At 38.2% G+C, this 27,461-nt stretch overlaps 2 protein-coding genes across 2 annotated transcripts; one reads left to right on the top strand and one right to left on the bottom strand.

Moving 5' to 3' along the window:
• Nucleotides 1–1,236: 1,236 nt before the first annotated feature.
• On the bottom strand, nucleotides 1,237–11,818 carry cbx7a (chromobox homolog 7a). Its single transcript, XM_073833535.1, has 6 exons — nucleotides 11,542–11,818; nucleotides 10,404–10,447; nucleotides 7,185–7,250; nucleotides 7,000–7,066; nucleotides 6,241–6,553; nucleotides 1,237–2,529 (listed from the first exon to the last, which is right to left on the bottom strand). Exons 1-6 carry the CDS (start codon nucleotides 11,614–11,616, stop codon nucleotides 1,928–1,930), a joined length of 1,167 nt encoding a protein of 388 aa, XP_073689636.1. The 5' UTR covers nucleotides 11,617–11,818; the 3' UTR covers nucleotides 1,237–1,927.
• A 4,107-nt stretch (nucleotides 11,819–15,925) lies between these two features.
• On the top strand, nucleotides 15,926–27,137 carry desi1a (desumoylating isopeptidase 1a). Its single transcript, XM_073833534.1, has 6 exons — nucleotides 15,926–16,276; nucleotides 16,864–16,885; nucleotides 17,365–17,434; nucleotides 17,701–17,810; nucleotides 17,942–18,064; nucleotides 26,002–27,137. The coding sequence occupies exons 1-6, from the start codon at nucleotides 16,186–16,188 to the stop codon at nucleotides 26,093–26,095; spliced, it is 510 nt and encodes a 169-aa protein (XP_073689635.1). The 5' UTR covers nucleotides 15,926–16,185; the 3' UTR covers nucleotides 26,096–27,137.
• The last annotated feature ends 324 nt before the right edge of the window (nucleotides 27,138–27,461 follow it).

The following is a 27,461-nucleotide window of genomic DNA, read 5'->3' as shown; positions in this document are numbered from 1 at the left end:
GTAAATATCTTGCTTAATAGCTCATAATGGCAACTGTAACTGATTATTTCAGTGCAACAAGTCAAACGTTTACACACACCTTTCAGAATCTAAAAAAATGTTAATTATTTTACCAAAATAAGAGGGATCATACAAAATGCATGTTATTTTTTATTTAGTACTGACCTGAATAAGATATTTCACATAAAAGACGTTTACGTAATAGTCCACGAGAGAAAATAATAATGGAATTTATAAAAATGACCCCGTTCAAAAGTTTACATACACTTGATTCTTAATACTGTATTGTTAGCTGAATGATCCACAGCTGTTTTTTTTTTTAAGTGATAGTTGTTCATGAGTCGCTTGTTTGTCCTGAACAGTTAAACTGCCTGCTGTTCTTCAGAAAAATCCTTCAGGTCCCACAAATTCTTCTGGTTTTTCAGCATTTTTGTGTATTTGAACCCTTTCCAACAATGACAGTGTGAAAAAGATGGATCTCAAAATCATACAGAGGACAACTGAGGGACTCATATGCAACTATTACAGAAGGTTCAAACGTTCACTGATGCTTCAGAAGGAAATGCAATGCAATGCATTAAGAGCCAGGTGAATTTGTAGGTATCTTCTGTAGCTTCTGAAGGGCAGTACTAAATTAAAAAATACAATATTTAGGCAAAATAAAAAACAGAGACATCTTCATTCTGTTCAAAAGTTTTTACCCCCAGCTCTTAATGCATAATCTTTCCTTCTGGAGCATCAGTGATTGTTTGAACCTTCTGTAATAGTTGCATATGAGTCCCTCAATTGTCCTAAGTGTGAAAAGATGGATCAAAATAATACACAAAAATGCTGAAAAACCAAAGAATTTGTGGGACCTGAAGAATTTTTCTGAAGAACAGCAGGTAGTTTATCTGTTCAGGACAAACAAGGGACTCATGAACAACTATCACTAAACAAAAAACAGCTGTGGATCATTCAGGTAACAACACAGTTTTAAGAATCAAGTGTATGTAAACTTTTGAACGGGGTCATATTTTTAAATTCAACTAGTATTTTCTCCTGTAGACTACATGTAAATATTTCATGTGAAATGTCTTATTCAGCTCAGTACTAAATAAAAAATAATCTTATTTTGCTAAAATAATTAGGTGTATGTAAACCTTTCTTAGACTTTAACTGTCACAATTGCAGGTTAAGTTACAATTGTGTTACACAAAAAGTGTCACTCCAAAGTGAATCAAAATCACTCACAACTGAATTTTTCCTTTTATTTGCTGTAAATACAAGCAGCAAAACAAGTGTAGTTGTCACATGTGAGAGCAACAACAGAGCTGACAAGCCATGTTCTATCACCACGACCAAAACATGTCATTTAGGCTCGGCTTTGATTTCTGCCATGCTAAAAGCACACCTAAAGCACATGTGTTCAGATGAACAGGATCTACCCCTACGAAAGCGTCCACTGTAGCAGTTGTGAATGTAAACCAATACTGTCTCTTTAAAAATGCACCAAGTGCCTCCGAACAGAGTGAAGACAGCTCAGGCGCAGATATGGAAACAAAGCCAGGTGGCCTTTCCTTTTCCCACCTGTACGGTTACAGGACAAAACAGGTGACGTAACAGTAGTTTTGTCTTTGGAAGTGAAAAACAGCTTCTTCTCATTGTAATGTCAATGATGGAAAAGAAGTGGTGCACATACAGAGATTCGCTTTACATGCTTAAAGTCTTCGCATACAGCATCACTGAGTATATTCAGAAATGTCGTCCTTCAACGGTTATTTTACCACAATGACACAAGGAAAAACTTAAGAGGAAAACAAATACCTTGTTGGTGTCTTTACCTTGTTTAGACAATATCTGCTTTACTACCACAAACTGTATTATTCACTTGGTCCCGACTAAATGTACATGAATCTATTGTATGTTCTTGGGTTCCTTTGTCAACTTACACATCAAGCCCAGAGTCACTAAAAAAGCCTTCTGCACTCACGGCCTCTTTAATGGTGACGGTCAAGGAATTTATCGTCACCTGAGTCACAATGACTTTCCCAGGATGCACTGCGGTTGTGGAAGGAGCTTGTGATTGGTCAATTGGGACCTGTAGTGTTGTTGTGCATTCTGCTGTGACTTCAGCATCCATCCCTTCCTTTTCTTTGGCCTCTGAACTGTCTACCTCACCTCTTTCTCTTACCTCTTCCTGTCTGCATTTAGTGCTTGAATGGACCTCGATAACCGAAGGTCTGTTCTGTATTTTGTCGAACACACCTTCCTCGGCTCCTGACTTGGTGCTGCTGTGTAGTGATTGGTCAGTGTTTGTTGTGTCATGTGATACCCGTACGGAGTCCTCACCCCCTGCAGTGTTTGTGACTGGCTCATTCTCCTGTGTGTCGGTGATTGTACTGTTTTCTGTTGCTTCTAAAACTGGACCCGTATCCTCGATTGGCTTCTCAGCATGGTCAAAAATGGAAGAACAGTTCTCAGTTTCCTTGATTGTGATTACAGCTTCATGTTCTGGCGAAGAGTTGTACCCCTCCGACATCTCTTGACCTGAGGGAAAACCACAGAAAATCATAATGAACTTTCATGATCCTATAGTCTTTTTATGTTTTATTTTTGGTCTCAATGATCTTCACTGACCTAAAGGGATAGTTCACCTAAAAATTTTTATTCTGTCATTAATTACTCATCCTCATGTTGTTTCAAACCCGCAAGACCTTCTTCAGTCATCTTCGGAAAACAAAGTTAGAACCTTTTGATGAAATCCGAGATTTATCTGATCCTGCATAGACACAAGCGCAACTGACACATTCAAGACCCAGAAAGGTAGTAAAGACATTGTTAAAATAGTTGTTTAAATAATGCTCTTCCATGACAGTCTTCGATGTGTGATCAAAAAAAAGTTACAACTGAACCACTGAACCATTTTAGCAATGTCCTTACTACCTTTCTGGGCCTTTAACATGGTAGTACCATTGCTGTCTATGCAAGGTTCGAAGATGAACGAAGGTCTTATGGGTTTGAAACATCATGAGAGGGAGTAATTAATGACAGAATTTTCATTTTTGGGTGAACTAGCCCTTTAAAACCTGTCATAACGCACCTTTAACAGCAAGTCTGAATATACTTGAGATGTGAAAGCAACGCCAGAAGGGACTTTTGTCAAATGTTCCTACTGTATAACTTCTAAAAAAAAGTGGAAGTCGTATGGACTTCCTAGTGAAATTTACTTTATAAAATGAGGAGCATTTGACCGCAAGATGTAAGAACCAATGTTCAACATTACTGTCATCAAACCTGACATAAATTTAAGTCCTAAAATGGTAAGTTTAAATTTATTTCAATGAGATCCGTGTGCTAAAATGGAGCGTTAAATAGATTTTCGACTATTTAAATTAGAGGTCGACCGATATATCAGTTTTGCCGATTAATCGACACCGATAGTTGATTGGTGGAACAATCGGTTATCAATCGGCAAAAATCCATGCTGGTAGTTTTTCCGTGTTGGGTTTGCTGCTAGAGCGGCTAAGAAGGTCCTTATTATACAGCAAAGTCCCTATAGTCTTTGTTATGGCCTCTAGTGGCAGAAACCACTGACTGCACATGCAGTTTGTTTAGACGTGACACTGCACGCTGCACAGAGCGGGACACTTCAAAGGCATTTAAAACATGGACAGCTAAGCGATGTGAGTTTGAGTTTATTATATTGTTCATCTGGGAATGCAACATGCACCATTTCATCAGATTTGTAAGGTAAATCATTTATAAACCTACGCCAACACAGCACATCATTATCTTTCTAAACATGCTAACTGTTCATTGTGATTTCAAAGTAAAATCTCAAATCCTCACTCTGTGTTAACACGTTTGATGATGAAATTACAGTGACTTTAGCATTTCTGTTTTAAAGAAATGGCAAAATATTACAGATTAAATGGACATTTGAATTAAATGATGTTTAGCCAATATTAAACTGATTAGATTACACAGTAAAGTGTAAAAACAATCATTAGGCCATTGGCACCCTCTGCAGGCATTTGTTATAATGCATAATATGTTAGTTCTAATGTTTATAACACATTATGTATTTTCAGTTTTGTTCAGTAAAACCATATGATTACTTGCTGTTGATACTTTATTTGAACCAATTTTTAACTGATTTATGTATTTTAAGTCTGTCATGAATCCTCACCTCACTGACTGTTACACATCACCCTGGACTACACTTCCCATGTTCCATTGCACGGCTTGCAATTTCACCCGCAACCAATCGTGAACTGTATAAATACAAGGCCATTACAATCATTCCAGCCCAAGTATTGTCTTGCGTTTAGCACTCTCTGTGTTAGCAACTATTACGGAGCCAATTAGTACATCTAGTTTAGTTATTAGTTATTTACATCAAAAAATGGTTTATAATTTCCTGATTACTCGATTAATCGTCAGGATAGTTGACTGATTATTCGATTACCAAAATAATCGTTAGTGACAGCCCTAGTATTTACATTTTTCTGGTAAATAATTCTAATAAATATTCCTTAAGAATAACTTTTAAATAATAATTTTATTATTAGACCCTTATTTTTTCTGTTTGTATATGATGTTTTGGTTTTTCTCACAAGAAACTGTAAAATGTGCATGAAGTGACTCTCAAAGCAGTTCTAAAGATGTGTTATGTTTATGTACTCATATACTAAGGCGACAGAGGCTGAAAGCACCAGAGTGTCAAGCGTGCTTCAGTATGTGTGTAGTAAACAAAACCGTGTCTGCGGCATTCATTCACAGAGACACGCAGAACATGCATGTCCGTATTTAAACAGTATTTTGTTGCTTAATATTCACAGACACTAATGCTTATCGCATTTTAATTTTTGATTTATTCTAGGGATGCACCAAATGTTCGGCAACTGAAATTATTCCACCGAAAATAGCAATATTAATAAGCGGAAAAGCCGAATAAATTATGCCGAACAATGACAACCTCAAATAGAGGCGCGCACTAATGCAGCAACATGTCGGCAGTGTGGAAGCATTTAAAACTGTCAGAGAAAGAAGCAAAAATCATTCCAAGCAACCGACAGTGAGAGAGTGTAGAACCGCATTCTATTCTCTTCGCATCTCAGAAGAGAAAGGGCTGGTTGTTGGACTGAAATCATGAAATGGCCTTAAACCATTAGTAAATAAACTACAGAACATTATGTTGTCTAATACATGCACAAATTGTATGTATCCTGACAGCTCTGCACAAACTTGTTAGCCAGGGTTTAAAGTCCAAAGTGCGAGGAAAATCTGCGCTGAAACAGCGTTATGAGAATCATTCATAAATCTGCTGCTGTCAGCAAAAAGTAGTACTGAGGTCTTCTTGTGGGTTTCCACCAAAATAAAGGTCAACATTCATAAATGTTAGCATTGTAATTGTACTGTTTTTCTGTAAAATAAAATTAAAAAGTAAAACAAAAATAATAACAATCATTTGTACATTAAAAAACAAGGGGGTCTTAAAAATGGTCAAAGAATATTATTTCACTAACTTATTAATTTTAAGTTAAATAGTGCTTTGTTGGTAGGCTATAACGTCTATTAGAATGTTAAAAATGTTCAGTGTTAAGTAAATATTTTTAAATTGTTGTTTTGTAATTGATTTTTATTTTTTTTTGAAAAGCAAGACAAAACTGTAAAGAGCACATTTTGGCTATTTAATTTATGCACTGGTGAAAAATTGGCCAAATACATGGGGAAAAAAACCACGGTAATGTTCGGTAATTGGCCTTTGGCCAAGTGTTTAATTTGGTTCGGCTTCGGCCAAGAATTTTCATTTCGGTGCATCCCTAATTTATTCATCCCACATTTGGAAAATTTCAGAGTTATACAGTAAATTTAATTTTTATGACTGGATTCCGTGATTCCATCAACGTTTTCCACATTGTGGAAATCATAGGGCCCTACAAATGGCATATGGACTGCTTTTATGGTGTGTTATGGCCCACTTTTTAAGTTTGATGGTCATTCACTTTAATTGTATGAAAAACAGTAACTTAAAACAAAAGTTCTTTTTGTGTTTTGCACAGGACGGTATCTTTGGAATGCCATACTACATGATCAAGAGTATTTCTCAATCACATTAAACGCGTGTTAGCCAGTTGTCACTGTGATTCAGAAATACATAGCAGGATTTTTCAGAATGGCCTTCATGACCCCTGAATATGTTCATTGCAGAGTATCTTAGCAACAGTTGTCATATTGATGCCACACAACACCTACCACTTGGAATGTCCTGGTGCACTTCTGTTGCGTTTTCTTCGTTTTCCCTCATCTTTTTCACCGTCTTCTCCTCATCCTCCTCGTCTCCATCCCACTCTTTTACAGGAAGTGGATGTCTTGGTTGCTGGGATGGTTTGATTTCATTCAAGAGTTTAGACCTGCACTGCCTGTTCTTGCGTTTCTCCAAGCGACGAAAGCGACGCCCATTCTGGTCTATTTCCGTCCCCATGGAGCGGCTGAGTGACAGGCGGATTCTCGGGGTGGGTTTATCTGTTATCTTGTGTTTACTTCGCAGGTCCATTGGGTAGATGTTCTGTTAGAAAGTTGAGATTATGCTGTGTTTATCAGATACTGGCTAGGCTAGAATGCTCTTTCTGAAATACTGAAGTGTCTTCACAACTGCTGTGGTACATTATCTCGAAATCTAGATGGCTACACTGATGCACTTACAGAGAACTGTCTCGAACCATGTCAGAAAGACAAAGTCAAGTACAGTACCCTGTAGATGATCAGAAGTTCAGATTCTGGGAGATTTTACTACATCAGATCTGTTTTTTGTGTATCAGATTGTTGGATACATAATATGAATCGATATAAAATCTTTGGCCATGGTAGTTATTGTTAGAGAAGCTGCATACACAGGACACAACAGTTGGATGAGGCTTCAAATATTGTCTTAGGTAAGTTTGTGCATTACAGTTTAAATAATCATAATCACTTTCATACTTGATATATAAATAGTGAAGAGATAATTCATACCCGCAGAATAATTTGACGGGGTCTCAGGCCTTTCCTCTTATAAGCCAGAGCTCTATCCTTCTCCTCTCTGTTAGAAAGATAGAGAGATGCAAAGGAATGGGAAGATGCAAAGGAAAGAACATCCCATTTCCTCCAGCCTATTCATCTCCCCATCAGTAACCGAAGGTTCCCAGTATGCGACTTACTTTTCTTCGTAGGCGAGGACAAGACGAGGGTCCAATATGTTGTCCTCTGGTTCCCAAGTGCTGTACCTGACAGTCACACAGACAATCATAAACAGATCAGAAGCAGCGCACAGCTAAAATAATTTATTTTATTTTATTTATTCATTCAGTCATTTTAGCCACATAATGTTTCTTCATGATGTTCAGGGCTACTTTTTTAAAAATGTTTGGAAATGTATTTATTATCATTTTTAACAGAGCATCACATCGTCTTCTCCTGTGGTGAATTTCCAAAAAATACCTGGCTCATATTTCAATGTTTTTTTTTTTTTACACTGAAACAGATGAACGTACATATGGTACATTTTATTTGACGTTGGTTTTGTGTCACTGCAGTTCTGACTTGAGTCTAAATGTCTGTTGAGTGACGTTATAACTGTAATGCTCCGTGGTGTTTTAAAATAACGTACCATCTTCACTAAACCTGAACCTACCTGATAGTATGAACAAAAGTGAATGTGACGTAAAAATGCAATCACAAGCATGCCGTTTTATCTTGTTTTTTGATGTCTCAGCTTTCAGCGTTTTGATCGTGAGTCAGGTTTTTGACAGGTTTCGTACCCAAGGATTCCACATTCTAAAGGTCATTGCACACGAGTCCAAAATTTTTGTATGCTTTTTCATTTTTTTCGTGTTCGTCATCCTTTCCTATCAAAACAAACGTACCATCTGCACTACACCTAAACCTACCTAATAGTATGAACAAAAGTGAATGCGACATAAAAGCGCAATCGCAAGCATGCCGTTTTAGCTTGTTTTTTTCAATCAAAATTTTTGTATGCGTTTTTTCCGGGAGGGTGAGGGTTGTATTCGTCATCCTTTCCGAAACAACGTGAGGTCGTATTTATTTCTTAACGTGTGCAAATTTTGGACAAAAATTTTGTACTCACAATTCACAATTCAATTAAATAAATATATATGCGATGCAGCTTTAATATATGCGCTTGAATTATTTACATGTGTGCAGGTTATGTACGTGCATGTCATAACGTCTCCATTAACAGTAAATGCTGCCCCATTAAGGCTGCGATCACACCGAATGCGTTTTTGCAGTGGAGGCGCCTTTTTTGAATGGTTTGCGCGCTGCTTATGCGCCCCGGGCGCCTCGCGTTTTCGCCGCCTGCTGCTACGACTTTTGGTGTCTGTCGTGGGTAAACCGGAGCTATATTTTTTGGGGGGTTTCTGCTAATATGACAGTTTAATTAACAGCAAAAACCAAAGATTTTAGAGCGCTCGCGCTATAATCCTGTGATTTGACTGACAGGACAGCTGTTTTGGTCATTGCCTAGCAACATAAAAAACCGCTGCACACTGCTCTTTTTTTAAAAGTCACCAAAAAAAAGGCAGTGCTGTGCGCCTCACGTTTTTAGAACAAAAAGACGCGTTCGGTGTGATCAGGGCCTAACTCCCCATGTTAAAATGCCAAACTTTACAGCAGAAAATAACATGTTAACAGCCTGGTTCAAAAAGTGGTTTTAGACTATATAGCTAATCTCGCCCTTCATGTCAACTGTGAGGGGGGTGAATTTATTTACAACTTGTTATATCAAGCTGTAAAGTTCTGCATAATTAAGGGCGTGGCCACTTGAGTGACGGGGATTGCTGCTGCTTTCACCACTGGCGCGCTAAGTAGGCGTGGTTTCAGCACCCAGCTCCACCCACGTCCCGCCTTATTGTCCATTTTCGATTATCTGGGATCTGACGCGATTCCAAGATGGCGACGGCCGAATCCCGCCCACTATAGGCATCAAAATCGCTTTTCAGAAACCTACGGATGACGTCACGGACACTACGTCCATATTTTTTACAGTCTATGCTTTAAACTCACTTTGAGTTTACACATTTTGATGTCCACATATTTAAGAAATTACAGAGGCTTTAGCATTTCTGTCTTATAGAAATGGCTAAAATATTTCAGATTAAGTGGACATTTAAATTAAATGTTAAGTCATTATTAAACAAGGATTAGATGGCGCAGTAAAGTGTAAAAACAATCATCATGCTGTTGGCGCCCTCCGCAGGCATTTGTTATAATGTGTAATGTCCATTTGCTCTATTGTTTATAATACATAATGTATCTTAACTGTTTTGTTCAATAAAAACATGTTCACCTGTTTACCTTTTGATACTTTATTTGAACTAATTATTGCCTCATTGCTATTAAATATGTATTTTAAGTCCTTTTAAAGGTTATTGTTTACTTGAATCTATTTTTATTACTACAAAACATTTTTTATAATCATCCGAATAGTTGATTAATTGGCAGATTAATCCACAGATTACTCGATTACTAAAATAATAATTAGTGACAGCCCTAGGTTCAACTTTTTTCAACTATTTTTTCTCTTCAGAAAGTACATGACGCATGCGTGTGGTGCTGCTAAAACAGGAGCCAGCATTCTAATGCAGAACGTCCATCTCTCTTAGTTCATTGTCAGTATATTCTGGTTTAAATAAGTAAGACTGGGCAAAATATTGCTAGTCATCCTCCCTGACGAAATAAACAAGGCGCAGCGCATCCAGGTTCTACGTCAGAACGGCTGGCTGATGTGTCAGCAGTGCCGCACGCATGCGTTGAAGAAGAAATTGTTAAATAAAATCGCTGTTTGTGTTTTCTTTGCACACAAAAAGTATTAGCGTAGCTTTTTACGGTTGAACCAATTTGATGGACTATTTTAAAAATTCTTTTACTACCTTTCTGGGCCTTAAAAGTGTCAGTTGCATTGCTGTCAATGCAGGGTCAGAAAGCTCTCGGATTTAATCAAAAATATCTTAATTTGTGCTCTGAAGATGAACAAAGGTCTTATAGGTTGGAACGATTTTTAGGTGAACTATCCCTTTTAAGTCTCATTTCTCATTATTTTACACAGCATCTTGATGTTTTTAAAATGAAGGCTAAGTATCTTTATTTTTTTTCTTTGATTTTGGTGTAAAATATGTTTATGTTGAGATTCAGCCCTAAAATATGTGAAATGAGAGAAAATAATAATATGACGCTATGTTTTAATTCAGTATGTATTTTTGTCGTCTTTATTCTAATCTGTTTTCGGGGGCTGGCGAAAAGTGACCTTGACAGGTTTTTGTGAGATTCACCCACATACCGTGTCCTAGTTGTAGGTTGTATTTTGTCTCTGACAAAATGACTAATACAGAGTTTTCCAATCTTATGAGAAAACTTACTTAGGCGGCCATCCTTGCCACTTTAGCAGATACTCCACATTTCCCTGAAACGAGGAAGAGAAGGAGAAAGAAAAGGGGTCACTTTCACTTTTAAAGTTGAGAGGGAGACATACATCACCACTCTGCTCTCAACAAACCTATGACACAAACATCCCACAGATTTGAAAAAGCACGCCTGTCTCTTTAAGATGTCAACACTCAGTAGTATTTTGACATCCAAGATTATGCAGGCTGAAAACGGCGCTGCGTTTGCGAATGTCACGGCGCGTGATGTCATAGAGGGGTGAGTTCGTGAGTTCCATTTAAAAAAAAAAACAGCGACTTTCAGGAACATTCACGGGATGGAAATAGGTGGGGCCATGGAAACGCGTAAACAACTCATTTTGTGCAACGTGCGGAGCTGCGAAGGTCTTTCCTCTCCTCATGCTCGAGCGTACGAAACGAAACCCGCGTGCACATGCAGCGTTAGTCATCATCACCATCACTAGCTATTACTGTACATTACAACATCTGGCTGTACACCACAGACAAAATAATAGATAAAAAACATAAACACCTACCAAAGAGATACTTGCTCTTCTTGCGTGCTCTATTAATAAATATGACCTATTTTATTTATCTCTATTTAAACATCTTTAATCTTGTTTATTCTGCCGTGGGTCTTAACTGGTCCGATTATTTTGACAACTGCGCGGATGTTACACGCATCATCCTTGACCCTGCGCGCTTACAAATAAACTGCGTAGCCACTAAACGCGGCGATTTTCCGAGCGAAACGCGCATCGATGGCGATGCTGATGACACGCACGCTGTTCTCACACACCCCCCTCCATCTCTAGCGCTCGCAATTCAAGCGAGAGACCTTACAAAAATTCGCAAACTTTAGAGAATAACATACAACTTACCGCAGCGTTTTGCACACGAGAAGAAGTCTTGAAACGAAAAAGTTCCGAAACGTTACGCAAGCTTAGGTGTTATTCACTCATGAGTCATTACTGAACTGGCAACCGAAGAAAACTGTACGGACTTTGGGGGTATTAATCATATCAAAACAGAAAGTAAACAGTGCGTGCAGAATACACTGCACTCAAGCAACTGACAGAAGTGCGTTTTTATACGCACCCAGCAACGTCCTTACCTTTCTCACTCGCTTCTTCGTTATTGACTCCACGGCAAACACTTGCTCTCCTATTGATGACAGCTCCATGTTCATGAGATCATCCAGTGCAGCAAACAGAGTTTCTTATCTTTCCCGTTCCTCCTCTTCAGGTGATGAAATGTCTCTTAACTATTCTGCGTAGACCCTCAGAGTGTTTTTTAGGATTTAAACCCAGCGCAACTCTTGGTGCACCCTCAGGTCCGCCGCTGTTCCAGCTCTGAGTTTTAAAATCTGCGACACATGTACGCACTGGCTTGGCTTGGCGCGTGCACGCTTTTACGCGCTCGCGCCCACCCACTTCTCCGTGTATGGCAAGCCTTGTTAACATTTGACTGTTTTTGTATTACTATTTAGTAGTCTAATGGTGGCTAGTCTCCTTTTAAGTGTCACTTATAAATACTCTTTAGTTAACAGTACCTTCTAGATGGGCTCTATGATTTCCGCGATCTGAAAAACGTGGGCGGAATGGCGGAATCCAGTCATAAAAATGGAATTTGTTGTATAATGTGGAATGTCGGGAAATTTGCCAAATTTTGAATGAATAAATCCAAAGTAGATTATTTAAATATGGACTAGTGTCTGTGAATATTTAGCTGCTAAATAATATTTAAATATGAATCCTACATGTTCTGTGTGTCTCTGTGTCATTGAATGGCATGCAGTTTTATTTACAACACATATATCATTTGCAATGTTTCCAGTCTCTGCTGTGTCAATAAATAAATATATGAACACATAAACATCACTTCATGAGCATTTGACTGTTTCTTTAAAGGAAAACTATCGCCATATCATGTACAAACAGTGACTATAGCTCCTCACAGCAACCCGTCGAAACTGTGATAATAATATATGACTTAATCTACAGAATATTTTTTAAGGAATATTTACTACTTACATAGTTTATTTACCAGAAAAATCAAATACACAACACAGTATTTTTGAATAAATAAATAAATATACTAACTAAATAAAGAAAGAAAATAATAAGTTAATGCTTTTATAATTGAATTAGAGATGCTTTTGAAGATTAAACTTTAATGAAAATAGAATCCAGAAAATTAAAGGAAAACAGAATGTGGTAAAAAAAATAAAACTGAATTTGAGTAAAAAAAGTTTAATGAAAAAAAAAAAGTATTTTTTTGTTAAACGTTCAATAAAACCTAGCTCCCAGCAACATGTATATTTTAAAATTCAACCATTAAAAAACAGTCTAGAAAATTAAAACTGGAAAAGAAAAAGAAATTCAGAATCCAGAAAAATTAAAACGAAAAAAAAAAAAAAAGAATTTGGGGGGGGAATGTCTTTTTTGGCTAAACATTTTTACACTTAAAAATGCAAGTAGTAAATTTTAAAGCAGCGAAATCAATTAAATATATGGTAGGACCTGAGTAAATATAAAGAAAAATATGAATTCTTATGAGTAACTACATTTGGTACTATGACAAATAAAACTGAGTAGACCCAACAAGTTAAGGTAACGCAAATATTTGCAATAAAATAAAATGAAAGACATTATATTTATGAGTAATCAGTCATTTATTTTATGCATGCCATCAGACGTTTCAATCAATTAAAGACAGATGCAAAACTTGTTGCTTTACATAAAAAAAAATATTTACAGCACAGTAACAATTTTATAGATGAAATAAAACAGACAAACCTGTAATTCACCAAAGAGATGCATCAAATATGCGGTGCTGAGAGCTGCTCTCTAAAGTGAATGCAAAAAGCACAGACTCGGATTTATTGTGCATTTATTTATTTATTTATAATTGTGTCCAACTTACTCAATTTTAAAGTTTTTGTCAAAGCTGTAACTACCAAGGCAATGAGTAGTAGGCTAACACATTCATCCATTTTGACAGACACTTATGTCAAAAACGACTTACATTAGATATCACTAAAATGGTAATCAAAAAACAACAAATACTAGTTAGTTTTAAAGAACGACTGCTAAAATGGCTTGCCAAACTCCGTTAGTCCCTTTAGCGCTGCACCGAGCACGAGTCGCCACGAGAGTTCGCGCGCGCTGAGGAAGGAGCGCGACTGTTTTTGCCAAGAAATGGAAATGAAAGACGGGAAAAGGTGGTCTCTCTCTGAGCGATAAAGACGTATTAGTGCGATGAGTCACTTTTGAGTTACACGAGAATATCAGGTCATTGCAGAGGCTGATGTAAAGCCCTGTATATAGTAACGTGATCCGTATACACACACGCACATACACCTAGAACACAATGAAAGTACTTAAATAGTGTTTTCCGAGAAATGCGCCCAATAACACTGATAATTAACCCTTCCCGGAATCTGCGCCAACAGAATTCCACAGAAAGTTCCGCAGAATTCTAGAGAATTCCAGCGTCCCTCATTTCCAGCTCTACACACCTCCCACCCTCGCATGATGTGATCAGTGTTTTGCTTTATTCGGTGTAATCACCAAATTTAAATCACATCGACAGAATTCCGCTATTTTTCACTTACATGTGAGAAGGTGTAATCAATTCACAGAGATAGTGAAAGAAGGACTAAAATCAGACTATGCAGGCAAGCAGATGAGTATAACGCAATGGCTAAAGTTAAGCGTTTCTATTTAAAACATTAAGCAAACGCGTAAAGGATATGATGTTGAAGACCTTCGTCACAGCTTATATGTGCAAACAGATGAACCCAGTATATAAACACAAGTTCCGTCCTTCAGTATAACTGTTTTACGATAATCTATGTCATAATGGTTTTCTTTTTATGGGGGAAAACGCTTAACGTTACCTTTTTTGTGTTGCGTTCATTTTCGGGATTCTCATTCTTGCCATAGAATTCTCCAAAAAAAGTTGTGTACCGAATTTAGTCCTCCGATATAATTGTCTTTTATCATACACTAAGCCACGCTTTTTACGTTAAGCGTTTAGAATGTTCCAGAAAATGCGCAAAAGATGACAATTAAATAGATCAAAAATGTACTGTTTGTTTCCCAGAAAGGGTTTTACTTGAGAATTAAAAAGCATATCTGTCTCATTATCGGGTTGTTTAAAAGTTTAAACCTTTTAAAGTTGAGATACTCAATAAGATGCATTTCCCTCGGATAGATGTATAAATAGAAACCCAGGGAATTAACAGGGAACGTTCTCAGAACGTTTTTGGAAGGTTTCTCTTAAACTTATGGACAAACGTTCTTTCAGACTAACGTTAATAGAACGTTTGTTCAAAGTTATCTGTTCTTTAATTATGTTCTCAAAAACATTTTTTTGTACATTGTCCATGGAACGTTTTTCGGAAACATTTTAGTTTATGTCTAACATTTTTTTAATGTTACCTGTTTATATATAATAATGTTTCCATGTTTGCAAAATGATAAAATGGAATGTTCCCTTACCATTTGCAGAACCAATAAAAAAGGTCAAGAATATTTTTAATGTTTTAAAGAAGTTATTTTGTTATTTTTCAACCTTTCAAATTTAAAGATACTCATACAGATACATAGAAACACAGCTAACAGGGAATGTTCTCAGAACGTTTTGGGAAGGTTCCTTCTAAACTTAAGGACAATTCTTTCAGTAACATCAATAGAACGTTTGTTCAAAGTTATGTTCCTTAAAAAATGTTCTCAAAAACATTTTTATACATCGTCCATGGAACGTTTTTTCTGAAACATTTTAGAACGTTTTTTTAAACGAATGTGTGGAGAACATTCAAAAGTAATGTTCCCATATTTGCAAAATGATCAAATGGAATGTTCCTTTTCCGTTTACATAAACAAATAGTTTAATAATATTTTTAGTGCATTTAAAAAAAGTGATTTTGTTAGAAGGTCTTTTTAGATATATATAAAGTTTATTTAATTCAAAACAATAATAAGACCACAATAAAAACCTTAAGGTTTCACTAGTTCACTAGCATTTATTAATCGTAGTTCATACTAATTTCAACATTTACTAATGCATTATTAAAATCAAAAGTGTTTGTTAACAGTTAATAATGAGTGTATTAACTAAAGATTAATAAATATTGTAATAAATGTATTGTTCATTGTTTGTTAATGTTTGTTAACAAATGGCACCAAAAACACTTTTTCCCCGAATTCTTCTGGAGGCTTTGGCTCATCTCTTCTCAAATCTTTTCAACAGTCAAAGCTGATTTAAAAAAGTAACAATAGTAAGTTATGAATAGAGTAAAGATGTTAAACTGGACGTATACAAACATAAAATGGATGAAGAACAGTAACACGAAAATAAGGACGGATGATAGTTGATATATGGAAACCAATTTTAAGATTGAAACTCAAACAACAGTTTTATTAGTGCTTACAATGTCGTGAGGTAAACGCTTGCACGCGCATTCGATAGATGGCGCTGTCGTGCCGTTGAATTAATGCGCTTCTTCATTGGCGACTTGGAAGGACAGAGCCTATTTATCTTGCTACCGTTTTAAAGTGGCTTTGCTCATTTTTTTACTCAGACCCTCCTTATGCCATCGACTCTCAAAAAGTGATATAACTGTATTATTTTAGAAATTTCAAATCTGAGATTTCAGTCAGTCGTGATCGTTTGAGAATCTCAAGGCCGTGTAACTGCAGGAGACCGCCGCAGACAGGCTAGTCAGCCGCATTCAGCCTCCAGCATCACAAACATGGATCAACACGACTCGACTTTCGGAGTGCAGCTCTTCATTTATGATCTGTCGAGGGGAATGGCCCGACAGCTCAGCCCGATAATGTTAGGTGAGTGATGCAAACAGTATATCTATCTTTACCTTTACATCGGCGAGGGCCGCTAAATTTCCAATCCTACCATGAAGAAGGTTCAACTCATTTATATTACTTCCATCGTGCTGTCACAGCCTGGTAAACGTCCAATGAGAAATATTCGCTACTGAATATTAATGAGCGAATTCTAACGTTGACTGGCAACATTTCAATAGCGACGACTTAGTTCTTAATTATTAATAATGTAGTGGTGACGTTGCGGCGTCGCTATCCAATAGCGAATTGCTTATGAATATTAATGAGAAGCCGTTACTATACTAGGATTGATAAATTCGACGCCTGTTACAGCTGATAAAAACGCTTATCAACAAAATTTTTTATTCACAAGTTAACCGTGACAGCTATATTCATCGAGACCTGTTTATCTGGTTCTATCTAGAATTATTTATAAAGAACAAACTGTTTTAGCACATCATGTTCTCTATTGTAATTAATCGTGCTGGAGTTAGCGATTATGATTATAAAGGTTCATTAAATTGTACACAATGTAACTATTTAAGTGGTTCAAACCACTGATTTCTAAAGCACATTTTTTCTTGCAGGAAAACAGCTTGATGGGATCTGGTAAGTGAATTAATATTCGCCCAGAACAGATTATTGGTTAAACGTTTTATGTGTAAATAAGTTAAATATATAAATATGACCCCGGACCACAAAACCAGTCATAAGGGTCAATTTTTTTTTAATTGAAATGTATACATCATCTGAATAAATAAGCTTTCCATTGATACATGGTTTGTTTTTGAAAATCTGGAATCTGAGGGTGCTTGCAAAATGGCTTTTAAAGTTGTGTGAAGTTCTTAGCAATGCATATTACTAATCAAAAATTAAGTTATATATATTTACGGTAGGAAACTTGCAAAATATCTTCATGGTACATGATCTTTACTTAATATTCTAATGATTTTTTGACATAAACAAAGTGCTGTTGGCTATTGCTACAAATATACCCGTGCTACTTATGACTGGTTTTGTGGTCCAGGGTCACAAATGTCTAGTTATATAACTATATGGTTTTTCCGTATGCTCATATGTCAACACAGGCACACATCTATAGTGGTCTACGGAGAGGAATTCTTCTATGGTGGTGCCGGGATCTCTAGTTGCCCACCGGTAAAATCGCAACCCACTTTTAGTACTCAAGATAGGACAAGCACTTCAAAACGTAGCCCAAAAATATGCACAGTGTACTTCATATTGTGCTGTTTGTGAGCCCTCAGTTTACGTTTTTGAACTTAGCGCATTGTTTTTGTCCTTTTATTTTTGGACAACAGCTTGTTGAGATTAGGCCTTTGGAACATAATTGTTCTTAAGAGGCACATTTCTTCCAGGGCAGCTACAAGGACAGTATGTACCATACTGTGTATGTGAGTTTACAGGGTGGGACAATGCTTGGACCTCCAGACACAGTGGTGGAGTTAGGAAGCACAGAGGTGACAGAGGAGATCTTTATGGATTATCTGTCCTCACTTGGAGAGACAACATATAGGTAGGTGTGTCTTTGACAGTTGTTAGTTACTGAAAATAAAAGTAGCTACAGGAATTCTAAAGTTTTTGGACTGTGCATACATGTGCTCTACATGCATCGCTTGCATTTCTGCTCTCTATTTCTCTCTCCAGTGGTGACAAGTACAGATTGTTTGAACACAACTGTAACACGTTCACTAATGAGGTGGCCCAGTTTCTCACTGGCAATAAAATTCCCTCCTATATCACAGATCTGCCCTCTGAAGTGCTCTCCACGTGAGTATGCTAAACATAAACCTGCTCACATACATGCTTACGTAGTTCAAGAAGATTCCCTGTGTTATTTTTACTTCCACTTGATGGGTAAATATTTAGTAACTAAATCCAGAGGACAAATAAATAGCTTGTGATCTGCACTGTTTTTTTATGTTTTCGAAGAAATACTTGAAAACCGCTTGAATTATTTAAAGACAAGGTTTTTTTTTAATAAGCACATATCTTTTCATGCAAAATTTAACAATTTAAAAAACAACATACTTTTTTCGGGTTAGTTCTCCCAAAAATGAAAATTAGCCCATTATTTACTCATCCTCAAGCCATCCTAGGTGTATATGACTTCCTACTTTCAGACAAATCCAATTGGAGTTATATTAAAGCTTGCCAATCATAGCAATAGGCAGGTGTTTCTCTTTAACAGGTCAAAAGAAGTCCAATTAAGTGCATCCATCTATAATAAAAAGTGACTCACATGGCTCTGTGGGGTGAATAAAGTCCTCCTGTAGCAAATTGATGCGTTTGTGTAAGAAAAATATCCATATTTAAAACGTAATAACCACTTAGTCAGTAGTAGTATTGACAGTGTTGTGTAAACATGGCTGAAGATGCAAAAAGAGTAACAGTCAATGAAAAACAGTCATTTTATATTCATTCAAACTTGTGACTTCGATCATTCATTTCAAGCGATTCACTAGCAAAAACCAGATCAATTTGAAAGAGACATTTATTTTTGAATTTTGACATCGCTTGTAATAATTTTTAAATTGAAACTGAGCTTTTGAATTCAGAATCAATTAAACCATTGCATTACACAATGATTCACTGTTTCGTAGCGCTTGAATCGGATCGCAAATCATTTGATTCAGATCGGGACTTCAGATCACATATCGTGATTCATTTGATTTAGATCGGAACTTCAGAGCGAGTTTGTGAATTAGTTTGCAAATTAAATGATTCGTGATCCACACTCCAGGTCCTGATCTGAAGTGATGGTTCGCGAATCATTATTCATATTGGATTTAGATTGAAACTTCGGAGCGGGTTCGTGAATCTTTTGCTATGGATTGGAACTTCAGAGTGCGGATTGTGAATAGTTTGATTCAGTTCAGGACTTCAGAGCATGTTACGCAAATCATTTGTTTCAGATCAGGATTTCGAAGCGGGTTTGCCAATTTCTTTGTGATTTTTTTATTAAACAGTAGACAACATCAAACCATTAAGGCAGTACAGTTATAAAAACAAAACAAAGAAAAAAATAAGAAAGAGAGAAAATATACAAAATTACAAATCCCTCAAGAAAAGTAACCGTGGTTTTACTATAGTAAAAATTTAACCTTTTTTTTAGTATAACCACAGTTTTACTACTAATACCATTTTAAAACTATGGTTAATGTAAGAAAACCATGGTTAATTTGTGGTCATCATAGTTTACTATAGTAACCATTTGTTTTAGGTTTTTTTTGGAGTAAGGATTTGCAATCCACGCTCCAAGTCCTAATCTGAAACGATGGTTTGCAAATCATTATTTAGATTGGGACTTCAGACTAGAGCTCTTCACAGAGGACCCGAGACCCGAGGACCCGGGACCCGACCCGGGACCCGTACGGGTTCGGGTCTATATTTTAAATGGTTAGCCGGGTCCGGGTCGGGTCCAAATCTATTACTTCGGGTCCCGGGTATGTTTAACTTGTGTAATACCCGAGTCAATCGGAGAACATCGCACCTTCCAGTGTCAGTCACCACTTTGCACGTGTTTTGTAACTTGCATCTTGTAAAATTATGATAAGAAAAGTGTGAGAAGGAAATAAAAAAAAGAAGAAGATTAAATAAATTTAAAAAAAAACGCGCGTCGCGTGACCGCAGCAGCGAGAAGCAGAGCGCAGGAGGAGTTAACTTAAACGGACGGTCGGTGATCATGGATTCCTTCATGAGTAATGTGAAATAAAAAGCCTTGCACATTTATTTATTTCACATGAGCAACAAAATATGAGATCGAAAATGAACAGTCACATTAATGTTGTCTGTGATGTTTACACTGCATTAAAATAACGCGCATGAAATGTTTCTATGGCAACCAGAGCTGGCAACTTTTACCAAAGACCAGAGCCACAGAGAAACTCTGCCAAATACTATAGAATACCTTTAAGGCCTTAAAGGGCTTTGCTTTTACTCTGCCATAGTACACATAGCATTCTTTCTTACATTTAGGCTATAATAATACGGAAGAACCATCTTGTTATATTTTAATTTTTTGGTCAGGCTCGGCTCAGAGAGCACAGTGATAATAGAAAATATGGTGGAAAAAATACACTCTTTTCAGAATAAGCTATTTACGCTATCAAGCTGTCTCGTGCTATACGTGCGAATTCCTCCTTTAAGTTTCATAAGATGACCACTAGGTGGAGCTCTAAACATGTTTTGTATTGCTTTATCTTACTGAAGAAGATACTGTTATTGAAGATGCACGCAGTAAAGTTTACCGCATTCATTGTTCTGTGCCTTTTTGGAAAAAAATGTTTAATTATAAATTAATAATATAAATTAATAATAAATTAACTAATAAATAAAACAATTGCGCCGAGTCTTTATTACAATCTGCAAAAGTATCGTTATTGTAGTTCAAAAGGGTAAACACAACGGTCGAAGTTGACTTAGAGAGAAAAAAGTATTGGTCATTCCTCACCGACCGTGACCACGAGTAGCCTGCCCTAAAGTAACTAAAGCTGGAATAGTGGATTAAAAAGGGTCTTTCTGTCGGCAAGAAAGAAGAACAGCCTAACATGTAAATGTACTGATGGAGGTCTGTATGCAACGCTACTAACAGTAGTTTACGCCAAAATAGTTTTTTTTTTCCTTCGCAACTTATTTATAGTTAATAGCAGTTTGCTGTGCAATAGCCTATGTGCCGATCGGGTACAGTCGGGTCTGTGTCTTCCCAGCCGAGTTCGGGTCCAACTAGTACATTTAAGGTATATTTCGGGTCTTCACGGGTTCGGGTCCCACTTTAAAATAAAATACGGGTCCGGGTCGGTTCCGTCCAGGACATTTACGGGTCTCTTCGGGTTCGGGTACGAATTTTTGGACCCGTGAAGACCTCTACTTCAGACCATGAATCGTTGGATTTAGATAAAAACTTTGGAGTGGGTTCGCAAATCCTTTGCTTCAGATCGGAACTTCGGAGTGCGGATCACGAATCGCGAATCATTTTTTTCAGATCAGGATTTCGAAGCAGGTTCACAATATTTTTTTTTGTGATTCTTCTTTTATTAAACAGTGGAAAACATCAAACCATTAAGACAGTAAAGTTCTGAACAAACAAAACAAGGAAAGAAAAAAGAAAAAAAGAAAGAAAAGTGTACAAATCCCTTAAAGGAGTAGTTCACTTTCAGAACAACAATTTACAGATAATTTACTCACCCCCTTGTCATCCAAGATATTTATGTCTTTTTTTCTTCAGTCGTCAAGAAATTATATATTTTTAGATAAACATATTTGGAAATTTCTCCATATAATGGACTTAAATGGTGCCCCGATTTTTCAATCTTCAAAATGCTGTTTAAATGCAGTTTAAATGTGGCTTCAAATGGCTGTAAACGATCCCAGCTGACGAAGAAGGGTCTTGTCTACCGAAATGTTCAGTCATTTTCTTAGAAAAATATATTTTTACATACCTTTTAAGCACTGAAACTCATCTAGCACTAGGGCTTGTTGTGCGCGTTCCCAACTTTACGTACTGCATCCACCGCGCTCTGCAACGCAGCGAATGCTTGAAGCAGTCCCATCACCTGACTCGCCGATTGTTTGTAACAGTGGAACCAGTTTTACTACTAAATACCATTTTTAAACTATGGTCAGTGTAGAAAAAACCATGGTTTATTTTTGGTTAACTATAGTAACCAGTAAGGGATGTGTTGACATGTTAACAAAAAACAGAACGAAAAAAGTAATACATTTACACCTTGAAATACAAAATTTCATTTTACAGTATCTGTACAAACCCTGATTATTGAAACATTAATGATTATTGGAATGCGTTTTATAAGAAAATCAAAGTGTTACTTGTCGTTTCTTTCTAATTGTGATTCTTAGAGAAAATAGTTTCTACACTATTTTTCTTTTCAGTGTGTATATTTATTGTCAAAAGCATAGACTGTAAAAAAAGATGGACAACATGTCTCCGCTTTATTCCACTATAGAAAAGTGAAGCTAATACATCTCAATATGGCCGCTGCCATCTTAGGGGAAATTACGTCATTTGGAGCCAGAGTCTGCGCAGTAGACTCATTTGGAGCCAGATTCTGCGCAGTAGAGACTCATTTGGAGCCAGATTCTGCGCAGTAGAGACTCATTTGGAGCCAGAGTCTGCGCAGTAGAGACTCATTTGGAGCCAGATTCTGCGCAGTAGAGACTCATTTGGAGCCAGATTCTGCGCAGTAGAGACTCATTTGGAGCCAGAGTCTGCGCAGTAGAGACTCATTTGGAGCCAGAGTCTGCGCAGTAGACATTCATTTGGAGCCAGAGTCTGCGCAGTAGAGACTCATTTGGAGCCAGAGTCTGCGCAGTAGAGACTCATTTGGAGCCAGATTCTGCGCAGTAGAGACTCATTTGGAGCCAGATTCTGCGCAGTAGAGACTCATTTGGAGCCAGAGTCTGCGCAGTAGAGACTCATTTGGAGCCAGATTCTGCGCAGTAGAGACTCATTTGGAGCCAGATTCTGCGCAGTAGAGACTCATTTGGAACTAGAGTCTGCGCAGTAGAGACTCATTTGGAGCCAGAGTCTGCGCAGTAGACATTCATTTGGAGCCAGAGTCTGCGCAGTAGAGACTCATTTGGAGCCAGAGTCTGCGCAGTAGAGACTCATTTGGAGCCGGAGTCTGCGCAGTAGAGACTCATTTGGAGCCAGAGTCTGCGCAGTAGAGACTCATTTGGAGCCGGAGTCTGCGCAGTAGAGACTCATTTGGAGCCAGAGTCTGCGCAGTAGAGACTCATTTGGAGCCAGAGTCTGCGCAGTAGAGACTCATTTGGAGCCGGAGTCTGCGCAGTAGAGACTCATTTGGAGCCAGATTCTGCGCAGTAGAGACTCATTTGGAGCCAGAGTCTGCGCAGTAGAGACTCATTTGGAGCCAGAGTCTGCGCAGTAGAGACTCATTTGGAGCCAGAGTCTGCGCAGTAGACATTCATTTGGAGCCAGAGTCTGCGCAGTAGAGACTCATTTGGAGCCAGAGTCTGCGCAGTAGAGACTCATTTGGAGCCAGAGTCTGCGCAGTAGAGACTCATTTGGAGCCAGAGTCTGCGCAGTAGAGACTCATTTGGAGCCAGAGTCTGCGCAGTAGAGACTCATTTGGAGCCAGAGTCTGCGCAGTAGAGACTCATTTGGAGCCAGAGTCTGCGCAGTAGAGACTCATTTGGAGCCAGATTCTGCGCAGTAGAGACTCATTTGGAGCCAGATTCTGCGCAGTAGAGACTCATTTGGAGCCAGAGTCTGCGCAGTAGAGACTCATTTGGAGCCAGAGTCTGCGCAGTAGAGACTCATTTGGAGCCAGATTCTGCGCAGTAGAGACTCATTTGGAGCCAGATTCTGCGCAGTAGAGACTCATTTGGAGCCAGATTCTGCGCAGTAGAAACTCATTTGGAGCCAGAGTCTGCGCAGTAGAGACTCATTTGGAGCCAGAGTCTGCACAGTAGAGACTCATTTGGAGCCAGATTCTGCGCAGTAGAGACTCATTTGGAGCCAGATTCTGCGCAGTAGAGACTCATTTGGAGCCAGATTCTGCGCAGTAGAGACTCATTTGGAGCCAGATTCTGCGCAGTAGAAACTCATTTGGAGCCAGAGTCTGCGCAGTAGAGACTCATTTGGAGCCAGAGTCTGCGCAGTAGAGACTCATTTGGAGCCAGATTCTGCGCAGTAGAGACTCATTTGGAGCCAGAGTCTGCGCAGTAGAGACTCATTTGGAGCCGGAGTCTGCGCAGTAGAGACTCATTTGGAGCCGGAGTCTGCGCAGTAGAGACTCATTTGGAGCCAGATTCTGCGCAGTAGAGACTCATTTGGAGCCAGATTCTGCGCAGTAGAGACTCATTTGGAGCCAGAGTCTGCGCAGTAGAGACTCATTTGGAGCCAGAGTCTGCGCAGTAGAGACTCATTTGGAGCCAGATTCTGCGCAGTAGAGACTCATTTGGAGCCAGAGTCTGCGCAGTAGAGACTCATTTGGAGCCAGAGTCTGCGCAGTAGAGACTCATTTGGAGCCAGAGTCTGCGCAGATTCTGCGCAGTAGAGACTCATTTGGAGCCAGAGTCTGCGCAGTAGAGACTCATTTGGAGCCAGAGTCTGCGCAGTAGAGACTCATTTGGAGCCAGATTCTGCGCAGTAGAGACTCATTTGGAGCCAGAGTCTGCGCAGTAGAGACTCATTTGGAGCCAGAGTCTGCGCAGTAGAGACTCATTTGGAGCCAGAGTCTGCGCAGTAGAGACTCATTTGGAGCCAGAGTCTGCGCAGATTCTGCGCAGTAGAGACTCATTTGGAGCCAGAGTCTGCGCAGTAGAGACTCATTTGGAGCCAGAGTCTGCGCAGTAGAGACTCATTTGGAGCCAGATTCTGCGCAGTAGAGACTCATTTGGAGCCAGAGTCTGCGCAGTAGAGACTCATTTGGAGCCAGAGTCTGCGCAGATTCTGCGCAGTAGAGACTCATTTGGAGCCAGAGTCTGCGCAGTAGAGACTCATTTGGAGCCAGAGTCTGCGCAGTAGAGACTCATTTGGAGCCAGATTCTGCGCAGTAGAGACTCATTTGGAGCCAGAGTCTGCGCAGTAGAGACTCATTTGGAGCCAGAGTCTGCGCAGTAGAGACTCATTTGGAGCCAGAGTCTGCGCAGTAGAGACTCATTTGGAGCCAGAGTCTGCGCAGATTCTGCGCAGTAGAGACTCATTTGGAGCCAGAGTCTGCGCAGTAGAGACTCATTTGGAGCCAGAGTCTGCGCAGTAGAGACTCATTTGGAGCCAGAGTCTGCGCAGTAGTGCCGTGAGGCCGAGCCGCGCTATCAAAATCCCGCCCAAACTCCCGCAGACCCAATCGCAAGATCACAATCATGACACCACACCCCATTTTTATAGCATTAAAAAACTATCTAAAAGTGAACTTATTAGAAAAACGAACACCTGAACATGAATCAGCATTTTAAGAACTACCTCACATGATGGAAACCATCTTTGGAAAAAAATTATTTGAAGTGTAATTCGATTGGCTCATGTCCCATTAGATTACATGGAGAAGGCGGGGTTTATAACCTATACTGCAGCCGGCCACCGGGGGGCGATCGAAATGTTTTGGCTTCACTTTTCAGGACACGTACGGCACACTTAGTCAAAAGATAAAAATTACAAAAAAGTAAAATGTTTGGGTGCATAATGGTAATGAAAATTTGAGGAGACAGTGCTTAAATGTACAGAAAATTTTGTGCCAATGAAAAGAAATATGTCCATGGGTCAAAGACAATAAGATGCAGAGGATCCATTGGTGAGCAAGTGATGTAATGTTGAATTACTCCAAATCTGTTCTGATGAAGAAACAAACTCATCTACATCTTGGATGACCTGAAGATAAGTACATTTAAAGTCAAAAAGGTCCAAAACAACATTGTATTCCACTGACTTGCATTGTATAGACAACAGCCACTATTGTGAATAACATAAGTTTTCATTTTTGGGTAAACTGTCCATTTAATGGTCTTAAAAATAGGCCTTTTCTTTTCTTTATGCAAATTTGCATCTATTGATTTAGTAGTGAACTGTGACCTTGACCATGTTTTTGTCAGATTCACCCAATTGTGATTGTATAACTGTGATGTTCTCTCATTTTCCTCTGTCGCATTTCCAATGCCGCAAATTTATGTAAGAAGATCTGTGTGATTTTCACAGTGCTTCATGCTCTCTCTTTCTCTCTCAGGCCATTTGGTCAGGTGTTGCGGCCAATCCTGGACTCGATACATATTGCCCCTCCAGGCGGAAACGTGATCAGCAGCCAAAATAATCATAGCTAGATCAGCTTTGTAATCTCTCTCTCTCTTTCACACAAACAAACACACACCCACACACGCAATAATTCACACATACGCTGTTTATACACACATATTAGCCCTGTTGTAAATGAAGTTGGCTCCAAACACCTCAAGAGCGCTGAACAAAATTCTGGTCCATATTCACAGTTGCCCAGATATTTTGAGCTTAAAGTGTTTCATGCACAAGGTCCAGATCATTCTTTCCAGGTCACCGATATTTTTCAGTGTTGAGTTCTTGGTTTCTATGGTTTTCAGTTTAATATGTATCTTTATTTTCTATCTCTGCTGCCCACCACATGCAAAGGTCATTTGTTGTTTGTTGATGACAATCCAACTTTTTTTTCCCCAATTCTTTGCGCATAATTTCATGCTGTTGATATGTATTAATATTGGCAAGCCAAAACATTCTAAGTCTATGTTTAATTTTATTCTTAACATATATTTATTTATTTGCGCGTGTGATTTTGTGGCTAAGAAGCACATATGACTTGCATTCTGAAAAAACGATGGACCATGATACATGTGGCTCAGATTCAGAGAAATATATATGTATCTGTGCCTTTGTCATGGCAGCTTGGGCACAAGTAACATTTTAATCGTAACTAAACTGTAAAGTACAAATTATTTATATACATTATGCTTAAGGTAGACGTAGTCTCTTCTGTTTATTTAACCAGCTGAATGCTTTTATATATGCTTTATGCTGATTTTTAGTTTCATGAGAGGAAAGTTTGCTGCTGTTGTCAGTGTTATATGGTTGAATGTGTCTTTGTTATTGGTATTTATATTAACATATTTCTATTTTAAATTGGATTATTTATTCAGCACAAGTGATTATGAAATATTCAGAGATGTTTGATGAAAGTCTATTGCCACTCTTGTTTTCATGCTGTTGTTGTCATTGTCGAATTGTTGCTGCAGACCCTAAACTGCACTGATTTTGAGCTTTATTCTCATGTTTTAATGGAAGTCATCTCATTAAAGAACCAGCACTGAGTCTAAATAAAGATGTGTGTGTTCTTGTCCTCACTTTTTTTTTTTGCAATCTAAACATAGTCACAGTACTTGACGCTACATGTAAAATGTATAAATCCAGACTTACTTTGAAACTGACAGTTCACAAAAACAAAACAAAAGATGTTTTAAATATTTTGTCAGTATGTGTGTATATATATATATATATATATATATAGGAATATAAAGCACGAAAGCCTTAATACAAACAGAAATATATGTAACCAATCCATAATACATCATATTTAGTAAAAAAAGAAAAGAAAGTTATTTCTACATCTGTACAATCAAAGTGTCTCTTACAGGGTTTCCGCGGGGTCTTAAAAAGTCTAAA

Source organism: Garra rufa, chromosome 1 (genome assembly GCF_049309525.1).
Source record: "Garra rufa chromosome 1, GarRuf1.0, whole genome shotgun sequence".
Taxonomy (NCBI): domain Eukaryota; kingdom Metazoa; phylum Chordata; class Actinopteri; order Cypriniformes; family Cyprinidae; genus Garra; species Garra rufa.
This window is presented reverse-complemented; position numbering and strand designations above follow the sequence as displayed.

What these genes read in the sequence shown, in the direction of transcription:
- cbx7a (XM_073833535.1), bottom strand. Translation starts at nt 11,616, where the DNA reads ATGAACATGGAGCTGTCATCAATAGGAGAGCAAGTGTTTGCCGTGGAG. An exon ending in CCCGTCAAATTATTCTGCGG is followed by an intron (nt 6,554 to 6,999) that starts GTATGAATTATC and finishes ACTTTCTAACAG; the next exon opens with AACATCTACCCAATGGACCT. An exon ending in GCACCAGGACATTCCAAGTG is followed by an intron (nt 2,530 to 6,240) that starts GTAGGTGTTGTG and finishes GTTTTCCCTCAG; the next exon opens with GTCAAGAGATGTCGGAGGGG.
- desi1a (XM_073833534.1), top strand. Translation starts at nt 16,186, where the DNA reads ATGGATCAACACGACTCGACTTTCGGAGTGCAGCTCTTCATTTATGAT. An exon ending in GCTCAGCCCGATAATGTTAG is followed by an intron (nt 16,277 to 16,863) that starts GTGAGTGATGCA and finishes TTTTTCTTGCAG; the next exon opens with GAAAACAGCTTGATGGGATC. An exon ending in CCCTCTGAAGTGCTCTCCAC is followed by an intron (nt 18,065 to 26,001) that starts GTGAGTATGCTA and finishes TTTCTCTCTCAG; the next exon opens with GCCATTTGGTCAGGTGTTGC.